Genomic DNA, 23,851 nt, shown 5'->3' with positions numbered 1-23,851 from the left:
TTGACAATGCTGCATTAAAGATAGCTTCTAATAGGATCTGCCAGCTCAAATGAATGACCACTTTAGCATTTCACTCAGTAGCTTGGTTCTGGTTTTGTATTCAGCTGTTCTCTTTCAAATGTCGGTCTTAGTAGGCCCAGTTTCTCTTTTTGTCTAGCACATAAAATCATTGGGTATTTGTGACTAAAATATGGAAACAAAAGGAATCTTCATACAGATAGGGCCCTTAGAGTAAATCAGTTGATTTGCAATTGAGGGCCATACACAGTCAGTGAGGTTTGCTTGACAAAAGCAACTCTGTATTTTGAGCATTTATTTTTTTGAAATCTATGGGAATTTTGACTTAGTAGTAGTATCTGAATATTGGATTAAATTGAGCAAAGAAAACAAACAAACCAAACCAAACCATTATTCTGTCTTCCTTTCCTGTCAGCAAGATTGTTAAAATACTAATATATTCCTTTAAATTTATAGTCAGTTGACTAAAGAACAGGGCTTCCTGACAATTGTCTAAAAATGTAATCCTCTTTGCTTGGTTAAATGCAGTAATCTGTAGAGTGAGTCACCTCCCGACAGCCACCATCTGTATATGTCTGTACTCTGGGCAGCGTCTTTCCTGGCTTCCAAGGGTCTCTGATAGCAGAAGTGCAACTGGGTGACACGGCACATCCTTGGGATTCTCACACAGCCCTGCGAGTCCCACATGGATAGAAGAATTGACAGCGCCTTCCTCCAGGGCCTGATTATTTGAAGGTATCATTTTTGTTTCCATAGATAGCATTCCTTGGGGTTCTGTGCCATGAGTTCTATTTAACAACTACTATGCTAAGTAAGATGTGTGACACAACACACATACACACATACACACACACACACACACACACACACACACACACAAACCTCACGCATAAAGCCCTGGCCTCTGAGAATATACATTTAAAATAAATTATAATTTAAGATTAGACATGAAATTTGCAGCTCGAAGGGGTGTGAGTGCCAGAATAGAAGAGCCAGCCTGGACATTTTCTCTAGAAATCAGCCTGCCATGTGAACTTCATGCCTGGAATTCCATTTCATCCTGATATTTTCTGAGCATTTCCCAAAGTTTTAAATACCCTTTCTTTATCTGAAAATTGTGATAGCTCCTTACCATGAAGGCACAGGTATGAATAAACAAATTCCAGCAAGATGCCTTTTGCCACACCTTGAAACATAAAGTTATCAAATCGGGAAGTGGTAAAGAAGGTGTATGGTGAATAAGACACACTTATTTATAAATGAAACTTTTAGAACTCCTAAAGTCAAAGATGAGGAGATTGTCTCATGAACAAGATAAGGCTGGAGCTCTAGAAACACAGTTCCATTCTGACTACCAAGGAAATCTGCCTAGTCATGCCATAATGAAGAGATCATTTCACATGTTTCTGCTATTACGTGGAAGAACAGGAGTTATGGAGATGCTGCCAGAAGGGAGGAACCACTACAGATGAGAAGACAAAAAATTACAGTAATTATAGCAATACAAATGAGTTAGTGTTTTGCAAACAAATATTAGAGAGAGACTACAAAGTGTGAAAAGGCAGAGATATAATAAGATTTGAGAAATGGAGCATAAGATTGAAAACAGGTGTTAGACACAGAATTTCTGGTGCCGAAAACCAGAGGTAGGCAGAAGCGTGCTTCTTCTGTGTTCTGAAATTTCAGTGCATTCAGACTACTATGGCTAAAAAAGGATTGCAGGTCAATGATAAATCCAAGTGCTCGTGACATGGGGGATCGAGCTAGTGGATCAGACACAATCAAAAGGGTTATTCAGCTATTAACATGAAACGGTCAGGTGTCATGGCACACACCTGTAATCCCAGCATTTGGAAGACTGAGGAAGGAGAATGAGAGTTCAAAGCCATTCTGGGCTACAAAGAAAGTTCAAGAGCATAGTGAGACCCTGTCTGAAAAAAAACATCTAATAAAAAAACAAAAAACAATATGAGCTACGCTTGGGTAAGATAATTCAATGGCATGGTTTTAATTTATGAAACATTAAACTCATATACATATACATACATGCACCTATACACTAAGTAGCACACACACACATATATATATATACATTTATATATCTATTTTTATATAAAATTTTAATATATTTTCATACATTCAGAATGTTGACACTTAGCATGATAAAAGAATCAAAGTTAAATTCTTATTCTTGAACTAATACTTAAAAGGATCTAAGCAGGCATGAATGGGAAGTCTTTGATTCTTTTTTATATCTCCATAGGTTTCCTTTTTAAAATTTCATGTCTCTTGTTTCAGAAGGTCTGGAAACCTCATGGAAGGATTAGGAGTGCAAAGCACACACCTCACTGCCTCAGAGTGGCTTAGAAAAAGGAGACAGATCCTGAAGGCAAACTTTCCATGTCCAAGATGAACTGTAAAATATGTTGAGGGCATTCGTCATGAAGTCATGTTTGTGTCTTGTTATATTGTAGTCGTCTTGGAGCAAAGAATATTCACCTCTTGAGAAGGGCCCCAGGGAAACCTACTGGCCTGCATTCATAGTGCTCCTGAGCAAACAAATTAAAATCATAAAACAAATGAAACAATAAATCTATTTGCCAAAGTACTAGTGTAAGTGTTAAAAAACCAAAGACCTAGCTTCAGTGGTTAAGTCACAGCAGTTTACCGACAGAGTGGCTCCCCCTTACATAACGAGTGTAACATTTAGAAACAGGTACTAAACTTCAGGCATATTACTATTACTGAGGTCATTCAGGAAGACACTGCTACTGGCTCGGCATCTTTCTCTCTTCCCCAGTGTGTGTCTGTTTAATCACCTGTAACTTCAGTCTCTTGGCCTCTAGACATTATTTCTCGATTACAGTTTTGTTTATTTCCATTCTAATTTGTTTTCCACCCTTATAACCATTTTATAGACCTTAAAATCATGGGGAAGTGCTTTTTATCTGAAATCTCAAATTTCGTTTCCCCACTCCAATCCCACGGCCTCTTTCTGCTTTTTTGACTCACTCATGCATCTGTTCATCCACTTCACGAAGGCCTCTGGTATTTCCCCTGTGATGCCATTCCTGTTTGTCTCCTTGCTTCTCTCTCTACCTGCTTTCCTCCAGCTTAGACTCCACGGCTCCCATCTCTTTGCCTATCTGTCCCCGTGGTTATCACCCACATTTCTCCAACAGAATCTCAAGCCAACAGCTCTAACTGTTCACACTTTCCGCTTCTACTCACAAACTTCTCTAGTCCTGCTACCAAAACCCAAATATCTTTTTAAAAAATCACCGAATCACGCTCACTGCTAGCAACACACAGTCAGGCAGTTATGATCTCCAGCCTCATCGGGGTCTCACACACATTGCCTTTAGTGTCTCTCTCATTCACCCACCAGCGATGCCAAGACTTCCTTCCCCTTTACAAGGTGCTGCCCTGAATCTACTCGCCCTTTCTCAGGAGGTGACTATGTCTATCTCACAGAGACACTCCAGAAAGCATTGTTATTGGTCTCAGTTTCCTGTTCCTCTGACTAATAACTTATCTGTGTTTATATCATCGCTTCCTTTGTGCTCTCATTTCTATGGAGGAAAAAATCCTTTCAACCAACTTTCTATTTGCTACCCAGATTCCATGTGTTTGTCCCCTGAGAATCCTATCTGTATACTTCTTATCTCTCCAGGCTTTTTAAAGTCAGTATCTATTGGACACTTCTACTGCACCAGATGCTCAGATATAAAAAAAAAAACACTTTGCATATACATCATTTCACACACCTTCTATCACAACCTTTGTGGAATGGCATTCCTTCCCTGGATCCATTTCATTTCTATTTCTCTTCTTTTCCTCATAGCCACAGAAATTGCTCAACTCTCAATAAAAGTTTCTCTTGATCCTATATTTCCAGTTTCGGCCTCATCTACCAGCTTGCCTTTGTTAGCACACTTTTTGAAAGAGTAACCACCAGTCTTTCACCTCTTCCTCTCCTTTGACACATTTCTTGAGCTGTTTCTACTGAGACCCACACTTACTAAATGCAAAGGAGACCCATCTAACTGTGAAATCCAATGGTTGCTTTTCTGTCCTGTTCTCACTTGATATTCCAAGTCATTCTACCAAAGCCTGGAAGCTCTCCACAGCTTCCATAAGAAAATCATTCCATGATTTCACTGGTTTGCGAACTTCTTTACCATTCCCTGGATGGTTCTTCCTATGTTTCAGGGTTTGCTCTAATCTTTCTCTCTGAGTAATCGCTTCCATCCCCATGTCTTGAGCTATCACCGATAATATCCAGACTTACTTTTCATCCTGAATTTCCGCTCTGAGCTTCATATCCTTACCACAGGGCCCACTGGATAGCAACGCTTAGATACTCTTGATGTTTCTCTGGTCAATGCCAAATCTGTTTTACCCCCTAGATACCCTATCTTGGTTTTATTCAATCTTTATAATACCATGCTATCAAGATGTACCCCAGTAGTCACCCTTGGCTTCGGAAATTTTCTACTTGCTTGCAAAGAATGAATCATACAATTGTATGTGTGATGAAACATTAGACAGGAGATTACATCTGTATGGTATTGGGTGTTCAGGCACTGCACTACTAGCACTTAAATTATAATCACCCCTTAATGAAAATTTAAATGAAGCATTTCACATAATCACAGGAAAGTATGACTTTAGTGTGGTCAGCCTGGGAGAGAATCAGCTTTTTTCATTAGGAGTAAAGGAGGAAAATGTCTTTTGTTCTCTTCCTGTCGTGGCAGGGGCTGAGCATTATCTGTTTCTTGTCAGTTGCCCATCTGCACTGAACTTCTAAGGCTCTGCTAAGCTTTAGCCTACTTAGGATGACTCATTTTCTCCTTGAAATAATATGTAGAGATTTTCTCCCTGAAACAGCTCAGATATACTTTTCTCTGCAATTCTGTGCTTCAGCCTGCTCACTGTTTTCTGAATCTTTGCCAATACTCACCCAGGTATATGACAATCAAAAAGGGATGGTAGAAGACAATGCTATGAGAGATGTAACCATATTTACCTTCTAATTCTTTTGTTATCATCGGGCATATCAATATCTCGGTTGAACTGGTAATTAAGAAATTCAGTACCAAAGAGATCATATTCCAAGTAGCAGCCAAGTTGAGCAAACTCCAGCAGCTCCTTCTTATGAACTATAGTCCTAGAGAAAATAAGACAGGCAGGTGCTTATTATTAAGAGTGTATTTCCCACATGTATAGATGAAAACTTAGTATGCTATGTATTAGGACATAGCTTAAATCAAATAAAATAACTTCTGGGGTAGCTCTTATGATGTGACTATAAAACAGTAAGTTCAGTTTGTTACCAGAAGCAAGACAATATATCCATCTAAAAGGGAACTTTCCCTTGAACTTGGAACTAGGTTTATTTTAATTATGCTACCATTACTCAAAAATAATTTTGTAACTCTTCTTCAGAATTGTCTTTAGGTTATGTCCCATATTTCTCTGAAAATCCTTAATGGATTCGATTTTACCCTTTAAGGATTGCTGTGAACTATGGAACCTATCAAAATAAATTTGGCATCCGATCTATAAATTAGATGAGTAATACTGCTCTCGGTGAACAGGAAGGTTTTACTGTAATGTAGCAGGATGATTTTCTTATGAAGATTATAAAGTAGTTTGAAAATTAATTCAAAAGCCTTGTAGAAATATCATTCCAACTTTTTTTTTAAAAGGACAACACTCATACAAATATATATGTTTTGGTGTCTGTCTTTTAAAATGAAATTTATTATTTTATGGTAAATTCATGGGTGTCTTTTCATTTCAATAGGTATTATATTAGGTATATCATTATTTTAGAATGTAATTGTGGATGTAAATGAATGGGAAAAATGGAAAATGTAAGATGCGTACAGGTTACAGATGAGCACAGAGTGCAGAGCAAAAGTAGGTAAAAATTCAGGCTGGGCATGGTGGTGCTCACCTATAAACCCAGCACTTGGGAGACTGAGGTAGGAGGATCATTATGAGTTCAAGTCCAGCCTGGGCTACAAAGTAAGTTCAAGGCCAGCCTGAACTGCATACTGAAATCCTGTCTTGAAAAAAAAAAATAGATGAAAATTCATCAAGAAATTTGGATTATAACAGTTAAAGAAGAAATCACTAAGGTAACCCCAAAATATCACTGCAGATATTCAATCACATAGATAGATAAGAAACAATTAAAATGTCCTAGCAACATGGAAAAAATGAAAAGAAAGGTATTAATAAGGAGAACCAAGGATACAGACAGAAAGTGACTGGGATCCAAAATTGAAATGGAGAAGAGTTCAGAATATCAGATGACCATTGTCTTGTCAGGCTTTTATCCATGCTGCTATTTTTCATTTTGGTAACTCAGCACGCAAGGTTCAAAGAATTGTTATATGTCTATAAATCTGCTTCTGAAAAGTCAGAAGTATTTTCAAAGCGGTTCTTCCAAACCATGGGAGGACCAATTAAGAGTCCGTGTGTCACAGGTGTGAGAGGTTGTGCTTCACTGGGACACTTCTTGGAGCTGACTATTGACTTTCACTTTGAGCTATTGTTATTACGGCTGGCTTTCTTTTTCTACGTACTAGTTGAGCATAACTTGTAGTCTACAATATTGTTTTAGGCAGAGTGGCTAAAAACATCTTTTCTTTATACTCCAAAATGTGCATTAGCTCTATAGTGTCTTCTATTAATACTACTCCTATCCCAGCTTCTTACCATGGAGACCATCTTCAGCTTCCAAAATTGCTGGGCTAAAAGAATGCAGGTCTTACTGTAGTAAACACATTCTGTTATCCCCTAAAGGATCATGCTTAGTAACAAACTATATACAATTAAAATAACACAAGTACATTACACTTATTTTACTTAATATGTTCAATAATTCTATCAGCTCTCAATTTCACCAACGAAGAAATCAGAACTTGAGAGACAAGATACTCAAAATGATACACTTTCATTTCAAGGTTGGAACCTCTCTTAAACATCATACTGTGCAATCATACTGTATTGCTAAAATTTCTCAGAATTACATAGGTTGAATATGTACATAGTGTATTTTAGTTTTTACTTCAAAATTTGATTCCCTGTCCACAGTACCCTCAAACCATACTTCAAATATTTGAGATTTACCACCAAAGGATAGTATTCAAGTAAGGCATTGAATAGGCCAGAAAGGCAAGAAATTATTACCCTGTAGAGGTCTTCAATTGCCAGCTCAGAGTGAAACTACATATAAAAAGTAAGAGCAAACCTCTACAACAGTTTTGGACAAACTGAACAACATGGTCAAAGGAAAAGGAACTATATTAGTCATAACATTAGTTACTTTATGCCACATTGCTTTAAGTTTCTTATAAAGAATAAAGTGTACAACATACCTGTCACCAGATTAGATTGGCTGCCTGCTCTAGATCTCTACTGGATGTCAAATAGCTCAAGCTTAATATATGTCCTATTTTGCACCCTTCATTCAAGATCCAAATTGTTTGCTCCAACACACTTTACTATCTCAATTGATGGCAACTGTGTTATGGGATGAGCATGTGATCCTAAAAAAATCCCTGGTTTTAAGGCTTGGTCACCATCCCATGGGACTACCCAGAGCACCTTGAAGACATGAGGCCTAGTGGGAGGTCTTTTAGTCACTCAGTGTGTCCTTGAAGTATATATTGAGACTCCAATTTCCTTCCGCCCCTTTCATCATCTAATCATGAAGTGAACAAGTTTGCTCTTCCCTGATGCGCCCCTCCCCCAACCTGACCAGAAGATTAACAGCAGTACACCCACAGGATCATGTACTGGACCTCCCAAACTATGAGCCAAAATAACCTTTTCTCTTTACAAGTTGATTCCTCTCAGGCATTTGCTACAGCAATGGAAAGTGGCCTAAAATAAACTATTCTAGCTGCTCACACCAAAATCCTTGTGGTCCTTCTTGTTCCCTTTTCTCCTCTTACATGCTACGTTTAATCCACTGCAAAAGGCTCACCCTTCACATTGCTGCCTTCCTGATCTACATCACTACAGTTTCATGAAGGATCCCTGCAAGATTCCCAACTGCTCCATCAGCTTTTCCTTTGTTCTCTTAAACAAAGCAACGAATGTGTCATCCCCTCACCCAAGTCAGATCAAAGCCCACTAATGACACCTCATTTCCTTCAGAATATTAGCTTTTAGGATATTAGCTTCAGAATATTAGCTTTTAGGACTGGAATAAAATGCCTCACACATGCAGTTTAAAGGAGGAAATGGATTATTTCAGGTTCATAGTTTCAGACCCTGGTCAGTTGGTTTCACAGAAGAAATATCATGGTAGAAGGGCATAGTGACAGAAAGCTGCTCATTTTGTGGCAGTTGGAAGCAGAGAGATAGAGAAAAGCCAGATCAAGAGATCCATCTCCAGAGGCTCTGTCTTCAGTGATCCACTTCCTTCAACTGGACCCCACCTCCTATCCATAGATGAGTAGAGTACCCCATAATCCATTCACTTTCTGAAAGCCTCACCTGGCCACATACAACTTTGGGGGAACATTTGAAATCTAAACATAAGATCCCTGTTGTCTTTCATTGTGGTCTCATGAAAGTCTCATTAAAAGTGAGTAAAAGTTCTCCACAAGGGGGCTATAAATGTTGTCTGAAGAATTTTACCATAGAGAGAGATTTGCTTCTAGAGGAAGACTAATACTGTCTAACAAGATTCATTTACACATATAAGTTCTAAAAGTAGTCCCGTGAATTCTTACCTTATAGAAAAACATATGGAAAGGACTGTGACTGTGAGAACTGGTAAATTCTGTAAAACATGCTTTAAAAATTTATAGTCATATGTAGAGCAGAACGTTCCTTTATAAGGAAAGCAATTAAGTTGATACTCGGCATTAAAGTGTAGTTGAAAAGGAGGGATAGAGAAATTCACTTTCATTAATATATATGAGAAGGTATGATAAAAATATGGTTTTACATGATATGTGTATGCATCAATTCTCTAGAATGAATATAATTATGAATTACAAACATATACTACTAATAAAGAGTTTCAGAAAATATTGCATTAAAGGCACATTGCCACTAATCCTCCTCAAGACACCCCTTGTTCCAAACACACTTATCTCACTGTTCATGCCATTTTCTGAAGCAGTTTCAGAAATTCTCTTTCATGAGCCTTTTTATGCTATCTGTCAAGTGCCGTTCAACAGAAAGGCAGCCTCATAAATGTTTTTAATTGACTCAAGACATCAAGATAGTCACAACAGTGCAAATCAAAAAGACATTCAAGAAAGAGGACTTCCACAACTGCTTCAGAAAGTGGCAAGAATGAAGGGATAAGTGTGTTTGAGGTGAGGGCAGTATCCTGAGAAGGATTAATTACAATCTACATTTTACTGTTTTTCAAAAATTTAAATTTAACTTTTAAATTAAAGTTAAAATTAATTTTTGTTTATGCCTCATGTGTATATGTAGTTTTTATTTGTTTTACTGACATCTAGTGATAGGACCCTCTTTTCTGAAAAGCTAAGCATTAATATGAAGCCAATTAAATGAACTTCTATAAATTCTGCTTATTGAAAAAACACAGTGTGACATGCAAGAGGAGTAAACAGTGTTACTGACCATGCACACTTTTCAAAGGGAAGACTTCAAAAAGGAATTTGGTATTCTATCTTAGTGGAAGGTAGGGTGGAAGATATAGATGCTGCCCCCCAAAATCAACATTTAACAACTTCAGTTCTTTTAATCCTTATTAAAATTACATGAAAAGATTATGAATATCACCACTTTACAGATGAGAAAACTAAGTTTCAAAAATGTAAGTAACTCAGCTTCTGAACTAAGGAGTTCTGAAGAAGTGCAGACTGCTTTTGTGTTCAGAAACCATGTTCTTAAACAAATTCCTTCCGTGGTGAGAAATTCACGCACCAGCACAATACCATTCCACCTTGCTGGCTTTTACTGTATGAAGAAACACACACTACCGCAATGACATGTAGGAGACAGCTCTATGAATGTCTACCAAGGTGACTTAGTTACATAAAATTGACATTCTGTTTGGATGACTTCCACAGACTGCCAACATACTACTGAAATTTCATTTATGCAAGTGTTTTTTTTTTCTCATTTGGAGAAAGGTTTGACCCCAAATGTCAGTATGGTACCCTAGGAAAAAGGACATCAGATGAGGATTAGCAGAGGTCTTCCTCCCATCCTCAGGCCTCCATGGCCTCATCACCCATCTCATTAAAGTGGATGTGCTAACCTCTCCTAATCTTCATGTCATATGCTATGCCCATGAATAATTCTCTTCTTTGCTGAGTCTGATGTTCCCCAGGTTTAAGATAGGTCTTTTTCACAACATGCTCTAAAGAGTTAGGTAATTGTGTTATGCAGCACAACCACTGCATTTCACACTAAGGAAAGTCCATTTTTCAGGGTGAAGGAAACAATTGCGGTGTCATTTATGAAATATTTTGAGATTTTCCCAGCAGGAAGGTGAGATTTTTGTATTTGTTCTTAACATTCACATGATATAATTTCTTCTGCTGCATATTTTATACTTTTATCCTCAACTAAAAAATTGACATTATATAGAATATACATAATGAATTGATATGCCTATATAAGGAACAGATGTAAATTTAGGGAAAACATATTGCCATCAGACTAGAAAATGGCATCTGAAGTGATTTCATCTTAAAAATATTCTTATCATTTACCTAGTGTTTCAAGGCTGAAAATAAAATGCAAGACAGCTGATTCTGTTTTTCAACACTCTTTATATTCTAGATCTTATCCATGTGCTGAGGGGTTTGGTTTAATGTCAGAATGTACTCTGAGTAGAAGTAAGACAGTCTTTATGAACTGATAATTTAGACAAGGATCTTTGGGCTTTCTATGTAGAAAGGACTAAAAGGAGAGGAAAGGACATGATTCGTTGGTACGATGAAGATGATAAAAATATCTACCATTTATTTTTATATTTACAAAAGAACCCTCACATACATTATTTCATGCCATAAACTTAAGTGTACCTTCATAAATATATTTAGCAAACATCTGCTGTCATTTCTTGTGCTATCCTCTGTGTTGGTAATGCAAATATAAATGACAAACTATAGCTCCTATCTCAGGAAACATAATGTTATTAAGAGAGATACTTAAATTAATGATTATAGTTAAATTTGTTAAAAGGTTCTATAGTAGCAAAATAGTACAAATAAGTAAACATATTATGAAAGAACAATGAGCGAGTGATTTAGTTGAACTGAGTCTTAAAGAATCCAACTCACAGAAATGTGGGGTGAAGTTTGGATAGTTTAGATAGCTATCTAGTGAGAGTCAAAAAAAGAGCTTGCTATTCTAGAATACAAAGTTGCAGCTTATCAGAGGCAAAGTACATGAAATAAGAAACATAGCCCATCCATCCACTCATCTATCCATCCATCCATCCATCAATCCATTTGATAAAATATTGTTGGTCTCCTACTTACTATGAAGAAGGAGCTGGAAAACAAAGACCAATAAAACACAGTTCCATCCTTTATGAAGTTTAGTATGTACTTGGGAAAAGAGATATAGAAACAAACAATTGTCATAGAGAATTTACAACTAGGAACTGGGTTGGCAGAGATAGAAATATAACAAATACTGGTTGTTTGAGAGAAGGTTTTATAGGGAAGAAAACCTCTGGATCACTGTATGTTGCAGAAAGACTCTGCTAAATAAACATAAAGTAGAGGATTAGGACATTCATAGCAGCCAGACTAGCAACTGTGAAAAGAATATTAGCACAGGACATATAAAGACAAGGACAATGTGGCTTTTGTCCAGACTCTGTGTGGTTACAGGAGAATAATGGGCAGTTTGGTGGAGAGAGTCAAGGCCAGAAGACCAAGATGTTTGGATTTTGTGTCTAGGGCTCAGAGGAGCCACTGAAAGGTTTTTAATCAAGTGACAGGCATGCAATCAGATTTGCATTTAGAAAATTCAATACTGTGGAGGCTGGATTCTGGAGGAAGGCTAAGGGAGTGAGTGTCCTTTTAGAATGTTACAGAAGATCAAGGGACAAAAGAGGGCCTGAATTCAGGTGATTACAGATGTGTGGATAGGAAAGGCTTAGTGAGATGGACAGGTTTCATCAGAAGAGTGCAGGGGAAGGAGGAATCTAGGCTTAATGTGGGGTGAGCAGTACCATCAGTGAGCAGAATAGGCAAAGCACTAGCAGGAGGAGTCACTGATGAGGCACTGTCAGTGATGGAGGAAAACACTCAAGAGTAAGTCTCGGGCAATGGATTGGTCGATTAAACAATACCAGGAACACAAAGAGAGCAGGTTCTTAAACAATAAACTGGTGAAATAGTCTCGCCACTTATTAATGTTACTGAATACATAAAAAGACACTAGCGCATGGAGTTCCTAAGTGACCCACAGCCTGAGTATTCCAACCCTTAGTCTTTGATTACTCTGCATTGTGACATTATTTTAGTTCATTAGCCATTCCCATCTGAATTCCTCAGCCCAGAGACTGGTCCATTTTGGCAACAGTTTTGGCCACTAAGATAGCTAACAGTCTAGCACTTGGAGAAGCGTGGAATATATTCCCTGCTAAAACTTACACCCTAGATCAACTAATTATTTTTAAAAATTGCTATACAAATATAAAAATAAAGAGATACTCATTTATACAACTTATTTACTAAAAGCAGTGAATCTCTCAGTAAGTGGCCATTATAAAAATTGCCTACCAAAAAAAGTAATTCTAAAAAATCATCACTCTCAAAACAAAATCATTACTTTCCCTTACCCACCATTTCTGAATTTAGAACCAATGTCATTTGTACAGATAAAATTGTGTAACATTCTATCATTTTATGAAAGTTTCTCAACAGCTATTTAAAAGACATTGAGTGGCCCTGAGACCATGGCCTGCACAGCCATGTGCTTCCTGCATGACTCCAACCAGCCCTGAGGATACCCATGCCGCTTTGGGACCTTGGCCGGTGCAGCCATGTGCTTCCTGTGTGACTCCTGCTGGCCCTGGGGAATGCATGCTGCCCTTGGACCTTCGGCTGCACAGATGTGCGCTTCCTGCATGACTCCAGCTGGCACTGAGGAATGCCATGCTGACCTGGGACCTTGGCTCATGCCCGGGCCAAGGACATCTGCTGGCCCCTCGGGGACACTCCCTACCTCCTGGACATAATACTGCTGTTGATCTTCAGCACCCACCCTTTCTCCCAGAACCTTGGACTACAGAGGATTAACTGTGTGGCTTGAAGGGAGATTCAGTAACTGCCTCACACAAACATATGATCTCAACAGGCTCCAGTCAGTGTGGTGAGTATGCCCCTGAAATAGAGGCATAAGTGGGTAAATAGGACCTGTAGTAAGGCTTCCTCTGACTAATTGTAAGATCTTGGTGAATCTGAGAAGAGTGTGGGTGACTCCTAGCTGCACACAGAAAACATTAGGCAGGATGAGGAGTGTGCCAATAAGGACTCCCCCCAACATGGAGAAAATCAAAAGGGCTCATGAGACACACAGGCACACAGTAGGGACACAGGAGGGCCTCAGCTAAAGTAAACATTATAGACATGGAGATTTGGTGACCTGGAATAACCTGAAGATAAAATAATAGCAGGAACTAAAAGTTGACCTACAAAACTCAGGAAGAATACAGGACTCATCCAACAGGCCCTGCAGTGGGAAGACAACTGACTGGCTCATCTATTCATTGTGGGACCCAGCAATTGGACAAACATCAACCTTACATTAGGACCTCAAGATACACACTACCAACAGTTGACACAAGTGGGATTGAAGGACCAAATATTAACTCAGAAAGGGAAAATGGCAAAATGAAAAAGCAAAATGCAATTTCAAACATCTAGTCCACCAGGAGCAAGTACAGGAGACATTGAAATAGAGGATTTCAAAAGTAACACCGTGGGAATCTCTGGAAAGATAATAAGTGAAATAAAAAAATCAATGAGGCTATAGAGGAAATCAAATTAGAAGTACCCTCCCATGAAAGATAGAAATAACAACCTTGGTAAAGGAGTTGCTGAGCACAGCTAAAGAAGAAATAGAGAAAACGTACAGGAACATGAGAAACTGATTGAAACCTTGAATGAACAATATAGAAAACAAGCAGAATTCATGAAACAAACTCAAAGACACGTCCAAGAAACAAAAAATTCTATTCAAAGCTGGTAAAACTGTTTAAATGAAGCTGAGGACAGGATTTCAGACCTTGAGGATGGGATCACAATTAGTGATCATGAAAACATAGAACTTTTAAAAATAACAAAGCAGCCTGAAATGACAATCCAGCAGCTTCAAAATAATGCCAAGATAAACAATACAATATTAATAGGCATCAGTGAAAATGTAGGAGGCAATACAAATGACATAACTAAACTATTCACAGAAGTAATAGCAGAAAATTTCCCACACATGGGGAAAAATATGATATGCAGATAAGTGAGGCATATAGAACACCAGTCACAACCAATGTAAACCTACACCCAGACATATAATAATTAAGATCCCAGACATGCAGCATAAAAAGAGAATACTAAAAGCTGTTAGAAAAGACACAACTCACCTATCAAACAAAGCCCATTAGAATCATAGTACATTTTTTAGCACGAACTCTCAAGTCAAGACAAGCTTGGAGTGAGGTATTTCAAGCCCTGAAAAAACACAACTTTTAACCCAAACTGATACACTCAGAAAATCTTTCATTCAAATTTAGTGGAGAAACAAGACAATTCCATGACAAAGAACAACTGATGAAATTCACATCAAACAAACCAACCCTAGAGAGTATTGAAAGACATACTAGATAGAGATAAAAATGACCACAATCCCAGAACAATAACAGAAAGTGTAGTTGAAAAGGAAGGATAGAGAAATTCACTTTCATTAAATAAATATGAGGTGTGATAAAAATATTGTTTTACATGATATGTGTATGCATCAATTCTCTAGCATGAATATAATTATGAATTACAAACATATACTACTAATAAAGAGTTTCAGAAAATATTACATTAAAGGCACATTGCCATTAATCCTCCTCAAGACACCCCTTGTTTCAAACACACTTATCTCACTGTTCATGCCATTTTCTGAAGCAGTTTTAGAAATTCTCTTTCATGAGCCTTTTTATGCTATCTGCCAAGTGCCGTTCAACAGAAAGGCAGCCTCATAAATGTTTTTGACTCAAGACAACAATATAGTCACAACAGTGCAAATCAAAAAGACATTCAAGAAAGAGGACTTCCACAACTGCTTCAGAAAGTGGCAAGAATGAAGGGATAAGTGTGTTTGAGGTGAGAGGAGGATCCTGAGAGGATATAAATATATATGTACCAAATACAGGCGCACCCAACTATATAAGACAGATACTAATGGACATGAAAAACCAAATACACAAAACACAATTATAACAGGAGACTGTAACAGCCCATTGTCACAAAGAGATAGATCAATTGGACAAAAAATCAGCAAAGAAATAACACAACTGGATCATATCTGTGAAAAATTGGACTTAATAGATGTTACAGAGTATTCCACTCAGTCACATCAGAATACACATTCTTCTCAGCTGCACATGGGACATTCTCCAAAATAGATCATATATCATCCCATAAAACTTTCTTAACTGCAAAGGTATTGAAATTATCCCATGCATAATATCTGACCATAGCACACTGAAATTGGAAACTAATGGCAAAATAAATCACAAAGCCAGCATAAATACGTGGAAATTAAATAACAAACTTTTGAACAACCAATGGGCTACAGATGAAATTAAAGAAGAAATAAAGCAATGCCTGCAATTCAATGAAAATGTGGAAACAATATACTGTAATCTGTGGGATGCAATGAAAGTGGTCTTAAGAGGGAAATATATAACAATAGATTGTCATATCAAAAAAACAGAATGAGCACAAATAAACAATCTAATGCTTCATCTCAAGCTTCTAGAAAAAGAAGAGCAAGTTAAACCCTAAGCTCATAGAATAGAGGAAACTGTAAAGATTACAGCAGAAATCAATGCAATTGAAACTAAAAAAATACAAAGAATTAATGAATCAAAAAGCTGATTTTTTGAGAGAATAAACAAAATTGACAAACCTTTAGCTAACCCTATAAAGGAAAAACCCAAATTCATGAAATAAGGACTGAACAGGGAGAAATTACTACAGATTCCATGAAAATTCAAAAGATCATGCATACCTACTTTGAAAATCTCTACTCACATCAAGTAGAAAACATAGAGAAAATGGACAGATTTCTAGAAACATACGAACTACCAAAGCCCAACCAAGAAGATATAGCAATTTTGAATAACCCAATATCAGCTATTGAAACTGAAAACCTAATTAAAAACTTACCAACAAAGAAAAGCCCAGGTCTTGATGGATTTGTGGCTGAATTCTACAAAAAATTTAGAGACAATTTGATGCCAATATTCCTTAAACTCTTCAATGAAATTTAAAAGGAAGCAATCCTCCCTAAATCATTCCTAGAGGCAAGTATTACTCTCATACCAAAACCAGAAAAAGACCCCACCAGAAAGGAGAACTATAGGCCAATCTCACTAATGAACACTGATGCAAAAATTCTCAGTAAAATAAAATGGCAAATAAAATGCAGCAAATCATCAAGAAGATTATACATCATGACCGAGTGGGATTTTTTCCAGGAATGCAGGCGTGGTTTAACATATGCAAATCAATAAATGTAATACACCACATCAACAGAGCCAAAAACAAAAACCACATCGTCATCACAATAGATGCAGAACAAGCTTTCGATAAAGTGCAACACACGTTAATGATAAAAACCCTTCAGAAACTAGGAATACATGTGTCTACCTCAATCATATAAAGGCCATCTGTGTCAAACCAACAGCCAACATTGTACTAAGCTTTCACTTTAAAATCAAGAACAAGAAAAGGATGTCCACTCTCACCACTCCTATTAAGTATAGTTCTGGAAACACTAGCCAGGGCAACCAGACAAGAGAGAGAAATAAAAGGGATAAAGATAGGAAAGGAAAAAGTTAAATTATCACTATTTGCAGATGTTGTGATACTCTGTATAGAAGACCCAAAAGATACCATTAAAAGACTGCTAGAAATAATAAACAAATTCAGCAGTGTAGCTGGATACAAAGTCAACACTCAAAAATCAATAGCATTCCTGTACACAAACAAAAACTCACTGAGAGAGAAATTAGGAAATATCGTCCTTCACAATAGCATCTAAAAAAATGAAATACTTAGGAATCAACCTAAGAATGTAAAAGACCTATATGCTGAAAATTATGCTGTGCTTAAAACGGAGACTGAAGAGGATATTCGAAAATGAAAAAATATTCCTTGCTCTTGACTAGGAAGAACCAACATTGTGAAAATCGCTATACTTCCAAAACTGTTATACAGATTTAATGCAATCCCAATCAAAATACTATTAACAATGTCACAGATCTAGAGAAAACACTCCTAAAATTCATTTGGAAACAGAAGAAACCTAGAATAGCAAAGGCAATTCTGGGCAACAAAGGCAGGCAGGAGGCATCTCAATTCCTGACTTGAAACTATACTACAAAGCCACAGTGATAAAATCAGCATGGTACTGGCAAAGAAACAAACCTGAGCATCAGTGGAACAGATTAGAAGATGCAAGCCCAACTACAAAACACTCAGCTACCTGATATTTGACAAAGGGACTAAACATGTCCACTGGAAGAAGGATAGCCTTTTTAATACATGGTGTTTGAAAAATTGGCTCTCCACATGCTGAAGACTGAAACTAGATCCAAGCCTAACACCATGCACAAAACTAAAGTGTAAATGGATCAAAGACCTAAATATTAAAACAGAAACACTAAATCTACTTGGAGACAAGGTAGATAGAAGTCTTGGAGACATAAGGGTAGGCAGAGTATTCATGAACAAAATGCAAACTGCACAGGTAAGACTTCAAAGAATCAACAACTGGGATCTCATATTATTGAAATGTTTTTGCACTTCAAAATAAGTCACCAATAGAGTGAAAAGAAAACCCACAGAATGGGAAAGAATTTTAGTCAGTAACCCCAGACAAAGGACTCATATCCAGAACATACAAAGAATTGAAAACTATCAAACCCCCAAATTCAAAGGTCCTCTCCAAAAATGGGAACCTGAGATAAACACACAGTTCTCAGATGAAGATATACAAATGGCAAGTAAATACATGAAGAAATGGTCACCATCACTGGTCATTCGAGAAATGCAGATTAAAACAGCATTAAGATTTCATGTCACTCAGGAAAGAATGGCTGCCATCAAGAAATCAACTGATAACAAATGTTGGCGAGGCTGCGGGGGAAAATGGAACACTGCTCCACTGTTGGTGGGAGTGTAGACTGGTGCAACCACTATGGAAATCAGTATGGAGAATTCTCAGAAGACTAGGATTGGATGTTCCATTAATCCAGCTATTCCCTTCCTGGGTATTTCCCAGAAAAACTGAAAAGGTCATATCACAGTGATATATGTGACATATGTGCACCCATGTTCATAGCAACACAATTTGTAAATCTTGGAAACAACCAAGATACACATCAACCACAGAGTGGATGAAAAAGATGTGGTATTTATATGCAATGGAATATTACCTTGCCAAAAAAGGATGATCTTGAGGCCTTATAGGCAAATGGAGACAACTTGAGACTATCCTCATTAGTGAAATAAATAAGAATCATATTTATAATATCACATTGTGTCTCTAGTGCAAAAGTATTAAGAACTGTAGGGAGTAATAAAACCTAAAATGTGTAATTGCTATTGTAAAAAAGAGAAGAAAAGAAAGTGCTCTGAAGGATATAACTGCATGTATGTTTAAGTATGTAGGATTGATAAATATATTATTAAGTTTTTGTTGGATCATTGAACAGAACAGTTTGCAGTCTCGCTGTCTGAATGTCTACTTTGTATGCTTTACTTTTGTAACTTGAACAACCATTTCTAAGAGGACAATATGTAATTTATCAACTAGTGATTTCTTACTGTTTATTTTTTTTGAAATTATGTATTATTTTTACCCTTTTTTCTGTTTTGTTTTTTTTTTCTATTTAAAAATATTAAAGGTAATTCTTTAATTGAAAAAAAAAAGACATTGAGTATAATACTGCATTCACATCAATATATTAGTTAATGCCTACATATGTAGGTATTTTTTGAAGACTCTGTGACCTTTTCATGGATTCATTTTTCATTAAGACATGACGTTTCTGGAATAATATTTTCATTATTTGACATTAACTGGGGATATATAATAATAGAAAATTAATTCAAATTGCAATTATCTATATTTTACCCAGCACCTTCTTCCCACATGTCTCAGTTCTCTGACTGGTTGCATCCATGTTTGATGACATCATAGGAAGGGATGATGTCACATTTTCAATATTATGACTTCAGTGTAGGCTTTAGCAAAAGGAACAGATGGCTGCAAGAGAGAAAAACCCTTGCTTAAATTAGACTAACGCCAGAACTTGGCTTTGCATTGTAAAGTGTAATTAAAACGTTATTTTAAAATACATTTCACAGTTTATACATCCTAGGGAGAGCTTTTTACCACATGAACTTTCCAGCTGCCACACAGCACAAAGGAGGTTGGGTTTTTCATGTAGGGCGATCCGCAGTTCAGGGGATGACGGTATTGAAGAAAGCAAAGATAAATCTCATAGACACAGCAATCCGATTTGTTAAAATGTCACATTTCACACGAATGGTGTCAGAGTCATGAAAAATTGCTATAGAAAAAAAATTACTGGTGGAAGGTTTCAGTGAGAATATCCTGGGTAGAAAAACATGACCAGTGACTTTGGCCTTCACACTGCCAGGCTTGCCCAGCCTAGAATGTCTTTGTTAGAGTGCACAACAAATACCAATTTCCATCATAATGTAGTTGCATTTTACCGGCACTGTTTGTGCCTGTGAAGAAGTTTTGGTGCATTTCAGTTTGCCAATTGTTTGCCTGGTTTCTTTTCACTCTTTGTTTCTGTCTCTGCCTCTGTCTCTTTTAGTTTCTTATTCTCTCTTTTCCTTTTTAAGTAAACTCTACATTGAGAGGAAATACATAGTAAGTATTAATAGGGAGGGGAATTGGCACAGCACTTTAAGGGTTAAAATAATTTTTCTTACCCGTTTGGCATATGAGTAAACCGACTTGGAGGTTTTTGTCACTTTGAAAGTCATACAGCCATACTCTATTTGCTGGTGTCAGAACTTGAAACCAGGCAACCTGACTCCAGTATCCTGTACTCCTCTACTGTCCCCCATAGGCATAAAATCTACACTGCATTAATGAAAGAACACTGTAGTTGTTGCCAGTGTCATCACACAACTTCAACCTCAAATAAATCCAAGGTTTGTGTCAGTGAGTACTTTTTACAAAATGATGTATATTTATGGAAAATTTACTACTTGTATCCCCATATAGATGTAAGTGGCCATAAAGATGTGTTTAAAAGAGTAGATTTTTGAAAATTTATTATTTTTTTTATCTTCTGTGGTAGTAAAAGCAGAGAACATGTCTGTGGACAACAGTATCTGGAGACAGGAAGTGTTACTAGTAAATATTTTCTTATTAAAATTTCTCTTTTGCTTATTAGGCCTCTTCTTCATTGCCTGAACTAATGTCTTTAATGTTTCATTCTGGTTGAATCTGAGGCAAAATGATTGAAATCACTTGTTTTTACTACTACACATTAGATGCATATTACACAATGCACACTCATGATTATCAATTCATTTCATGTATTACATAGATAAAGCAGACATACACATATTCCTAACAAGAAACTATTAAGAAATATAGTGTGATGTTTGTAAGATTCTAAATGTTATAAACCACTGCATGTGTACAACATTCCAATTACTCTTCAAAAAATGCTACTGTACTACTTAATGATATAAAGATGTTTTTGTTCAATTTCCATTTTCTAAACATTTGCTTGGAATTGTTTTGAATGATACCACATTAATTCACAAGTATTTATAGGGATTAAAATTGCACAGATCCAAGGAAACTGCATAATTATTTTTGTAGCTTTTCAAAGACAACCTTAAAGTTGACAGTTGCCATAATTATAATTAAATAATTATTTTGTGAACTGAGAGTGGAATATTCTTCTGGATATGACCCAGTATACACAGTAATTAGCCATTCAAAAATTTGTTAAATGAATCGATGTTCCACTCTTAATTCATTAATTAAGAACATGGAAGAAAAGTATCAAAATTTTATCCTCTTAAGATCTGGGCCAATTTGGCTTAAATAATCAGAGGCCAGGAGAATAAAATGCATGATTGGCCCATTGTCTGATTTTTCCATTTTTATCTTCCAGATACCCTTGGGTCTAATTCATTTACCTTCCACAGGAAGCAATTTTCAAAGAGAGTAATATATTGTTTTCCTGCACTTAATTATTGTGCCCCTAATCAAACTCTGGCCCCTGGATAGTCATCAAAGCCTTTTGGCTTGTTAAATGGCTATCCAAAAACAAAATAAACAAAGTAAATCAAAAAAGATTTAGCCATCGCACCTGTTCAAGGCTATCCAGGAAATTCAAAAGTTTAATTAGCAACTGGCACCCCAAAAATCCACCAGCCAAGTTGTTTTACCCAGCTTTCAATGGTAATGAATAAATGTCCTTGCCCTAAAACTATTTAAAGCTACCTTAATAGTGAGATTAGGGGCAAAGATAAATGCCAAAAAGATGATCTGAAGGGTGTTTTCTTTTTCCTTTTGATACTGTGGACTGAACCCGGGAGCACTCTACGGCTGAGCTACATCCTCAATCCTCACCCTTTTACAATTTTGAGACACGTGGTCTCGCCAAGTTGCCCAGGCTGTCCTTGAACTTGTGATCCTCTTGCCTCAGTCTCCTGAGTTGCTGGAATTCTCAGTACGCACTATCATGCCTGACCCTGAGAGGTGTTTTCCTAATCACATATAGGCTGCATCAGAGAAGGGCCAGGGTGATGCTGTCGGTACCTGCCACCTGGAAATGTAAATAGAAGTTTAACAGGTAATAAACTACTGTAAATGATTAAATGTTGAAAGTTTTGTGGATTAAATGTCCAAACAAAGACAGAAGGGACCATTGCTATTTCCCAATAAATGTTGACTTTGGGTGGCTGTAACTGTCAAGGGCACCCCCACTGATATCCCCGAGGGTTAAATTCACAGCAGTCAACCATTCTTCAAAAGGCCTCTGTTTCTTAAGGGGAACAGATGGTTAGGGGAGGGCCTGGACACAGAAGCAGATTTATCTTGTCAAGCTGTTATCTCTTGGTAAAGGACCTTAAGCAGTTCAATGACAACAGTGTGGTTCCCAGGTCTCTGAAGGTGATGGCCATTCATTAACTGTTTCCCTCTAGCATCAGGACTGTCCCTTCTGGATAACTGCATAGCCAGTTGTTGTATTGGTAGTGGTGGTGTGTGTGCACATGTGTGCTGGGCGGTGCAAATCCTAATAAAGATTTTATAAAATTTTGGAAATATTTAATTGCTTCAATATGACTATGAAGATACTGAAATATTTTATTTTTGAGTTCTCAAAGATGATAAGAAATGCTACTTTAAAGGGGAAACATGAATCAATTTTTCAGGAATACCAGACTGAGAATTCATCCTGCTTGGATTTAAAACCCACATTACTTGCATCACTCTGCTTAGATAGATATTATTCTTTTTTTTTTGATAGATTTTATTCTGTCCCAGTTTGTCTACTTGCATTAGATTAGAAGGCACAGACAGCTATCCCCAAAACATCAGAATATAGCACAGTAATCATCTTTAATTTCCTATTATCTTAATCTGGAGCGCTGTGTGACTTACACTGTTTTATCATGACTGATCTTAGTTAAATCTGGTTTGTTTGATTGCTGTTTGGTATCAACAGATTTTATTTAAAACTGATATGATTGATAGTATCAAGTCTGAGAGTACAGGCAACCTCACTGAAGATGACAAGACTCTACGATACACATTCTGGTTTGATAACTGCCTGCTTTCAAAGTTTTATACTATATACAAAGTTGTGTTTTTATTAATACTGTTATGTACTGATATATTCAATTATACTATGTCTGATGATATAGCCAATTCTATTGACGATAATAAGAGACAACACAGGAACTATGGTAGAACTCCTTGTACAATGGTCTTATATGTCTTTTTTGTTTCACGTGTTTATAGGAATATATTTTGTTTTGTTTTGCTTTGTTTTCTTTCTCCCTCTAATATAGAAAGGATAGAAATACATGTTAAGACTCATGCATGTGTAGAATCTATAAACAGTTTATGAGAACTGATTTTATGACACATGATGAAATGAACAGATACTTTGAAGAAAAAGAGACATTAAAGAACCCAGTGCTGATCCTGGAGTGTCATAATGTGACACCCAGCAATAATATTATTCTTTGTTCAGAGTGATATTAGCCTGCTTGGGTTTGTTCAATCTCAACATAATTGAAGATATGGATAACTGCATGTATGTTTAAGTGTTTAAGATTGATAACCGTATTTATAAGTTTTGTTGGATAATTGAACAGAACTGGTTGCAGTCTCACTGTTTGAATCTCCACTTTATATACTCCACTTTAGTATCTTGAATAACTATTTGTAAGAGGACAATTTGTAATCATCAATTAGTGATTTCTTACTGTTTATTTTTTTCTTTGAAAGTATGTATTATTTCTACCCATTTTCTGTTTTTAGTCTTTCTTTAAATAAAAAAAAAAAGACACTG

At 36.8% G+C, this 23,851-nt stretch overlaps 1 protein-coding gene and 1 long non-coding RNA gene across 8 annotated transcripts in view; one reads left to right on the top strand and one right to left on the bottom strand.

Moving 5' to 3' along the window:
* Window positions 1-23,851, bottom strand: part of Pter (phosphotriesterase related) — a 58,702-nt gene that overhangs the window by 1,049 nt on the left and 33,802 nt on the right. For 5 of the 7 annotated variants that reach the window (XM_003462778.5, XM_013144556.3, XM_013144554.2 and 2 more), the window contains one exon: window positions 5,048-5,188. In XM_003462778.5, the coding sequence (XP_003462826.2) occupies window positions 5,048-5,188 (141 nt within the window). Of the gene's footprint in view, window positions 1-1,853; window positions 1,914-2,009; window positions 2,568-5,047; window positions 5,189-23,851 lie in introns of those variants that run through there. The other 2 variants (XM_063237871.1, XM_013144558.3) reach the window with 2 other exon arrangements.
* On the top strand, window positions 570-23,454 carry LOC134473482 (uncharacterized). Its single transcript, XR_010043727.1, has 2 exons — window positions 570-753; window positions 12,904-23,454. It is a non-coding gene; the product is annotated as an uncharacterized LOC134473482 (long non-coding RNA).

Source organism: Cavia porcellus, unplaced genomic scaffold (genome assembly GCF_034190915.1).
Source record: "Cavia porcellus strain 051 isolate PalLab524CR breed Dunkin Hartley unplaced genomic scaffold, mCavPor4.1 scaffold_27, whole genome shotgun sequence".
Taxonomy (NCBI): Eukaryota; Metazoa; Chordata; class Mammalia; order Rodentia; family Caviidae; genus Cavia; species Cavia porcellus.
The sequence above is the reverse complement of the archived record's forward strand: the minus strand, read 5'-3'. Positions and strand labels throughout refer to the sequence as shown.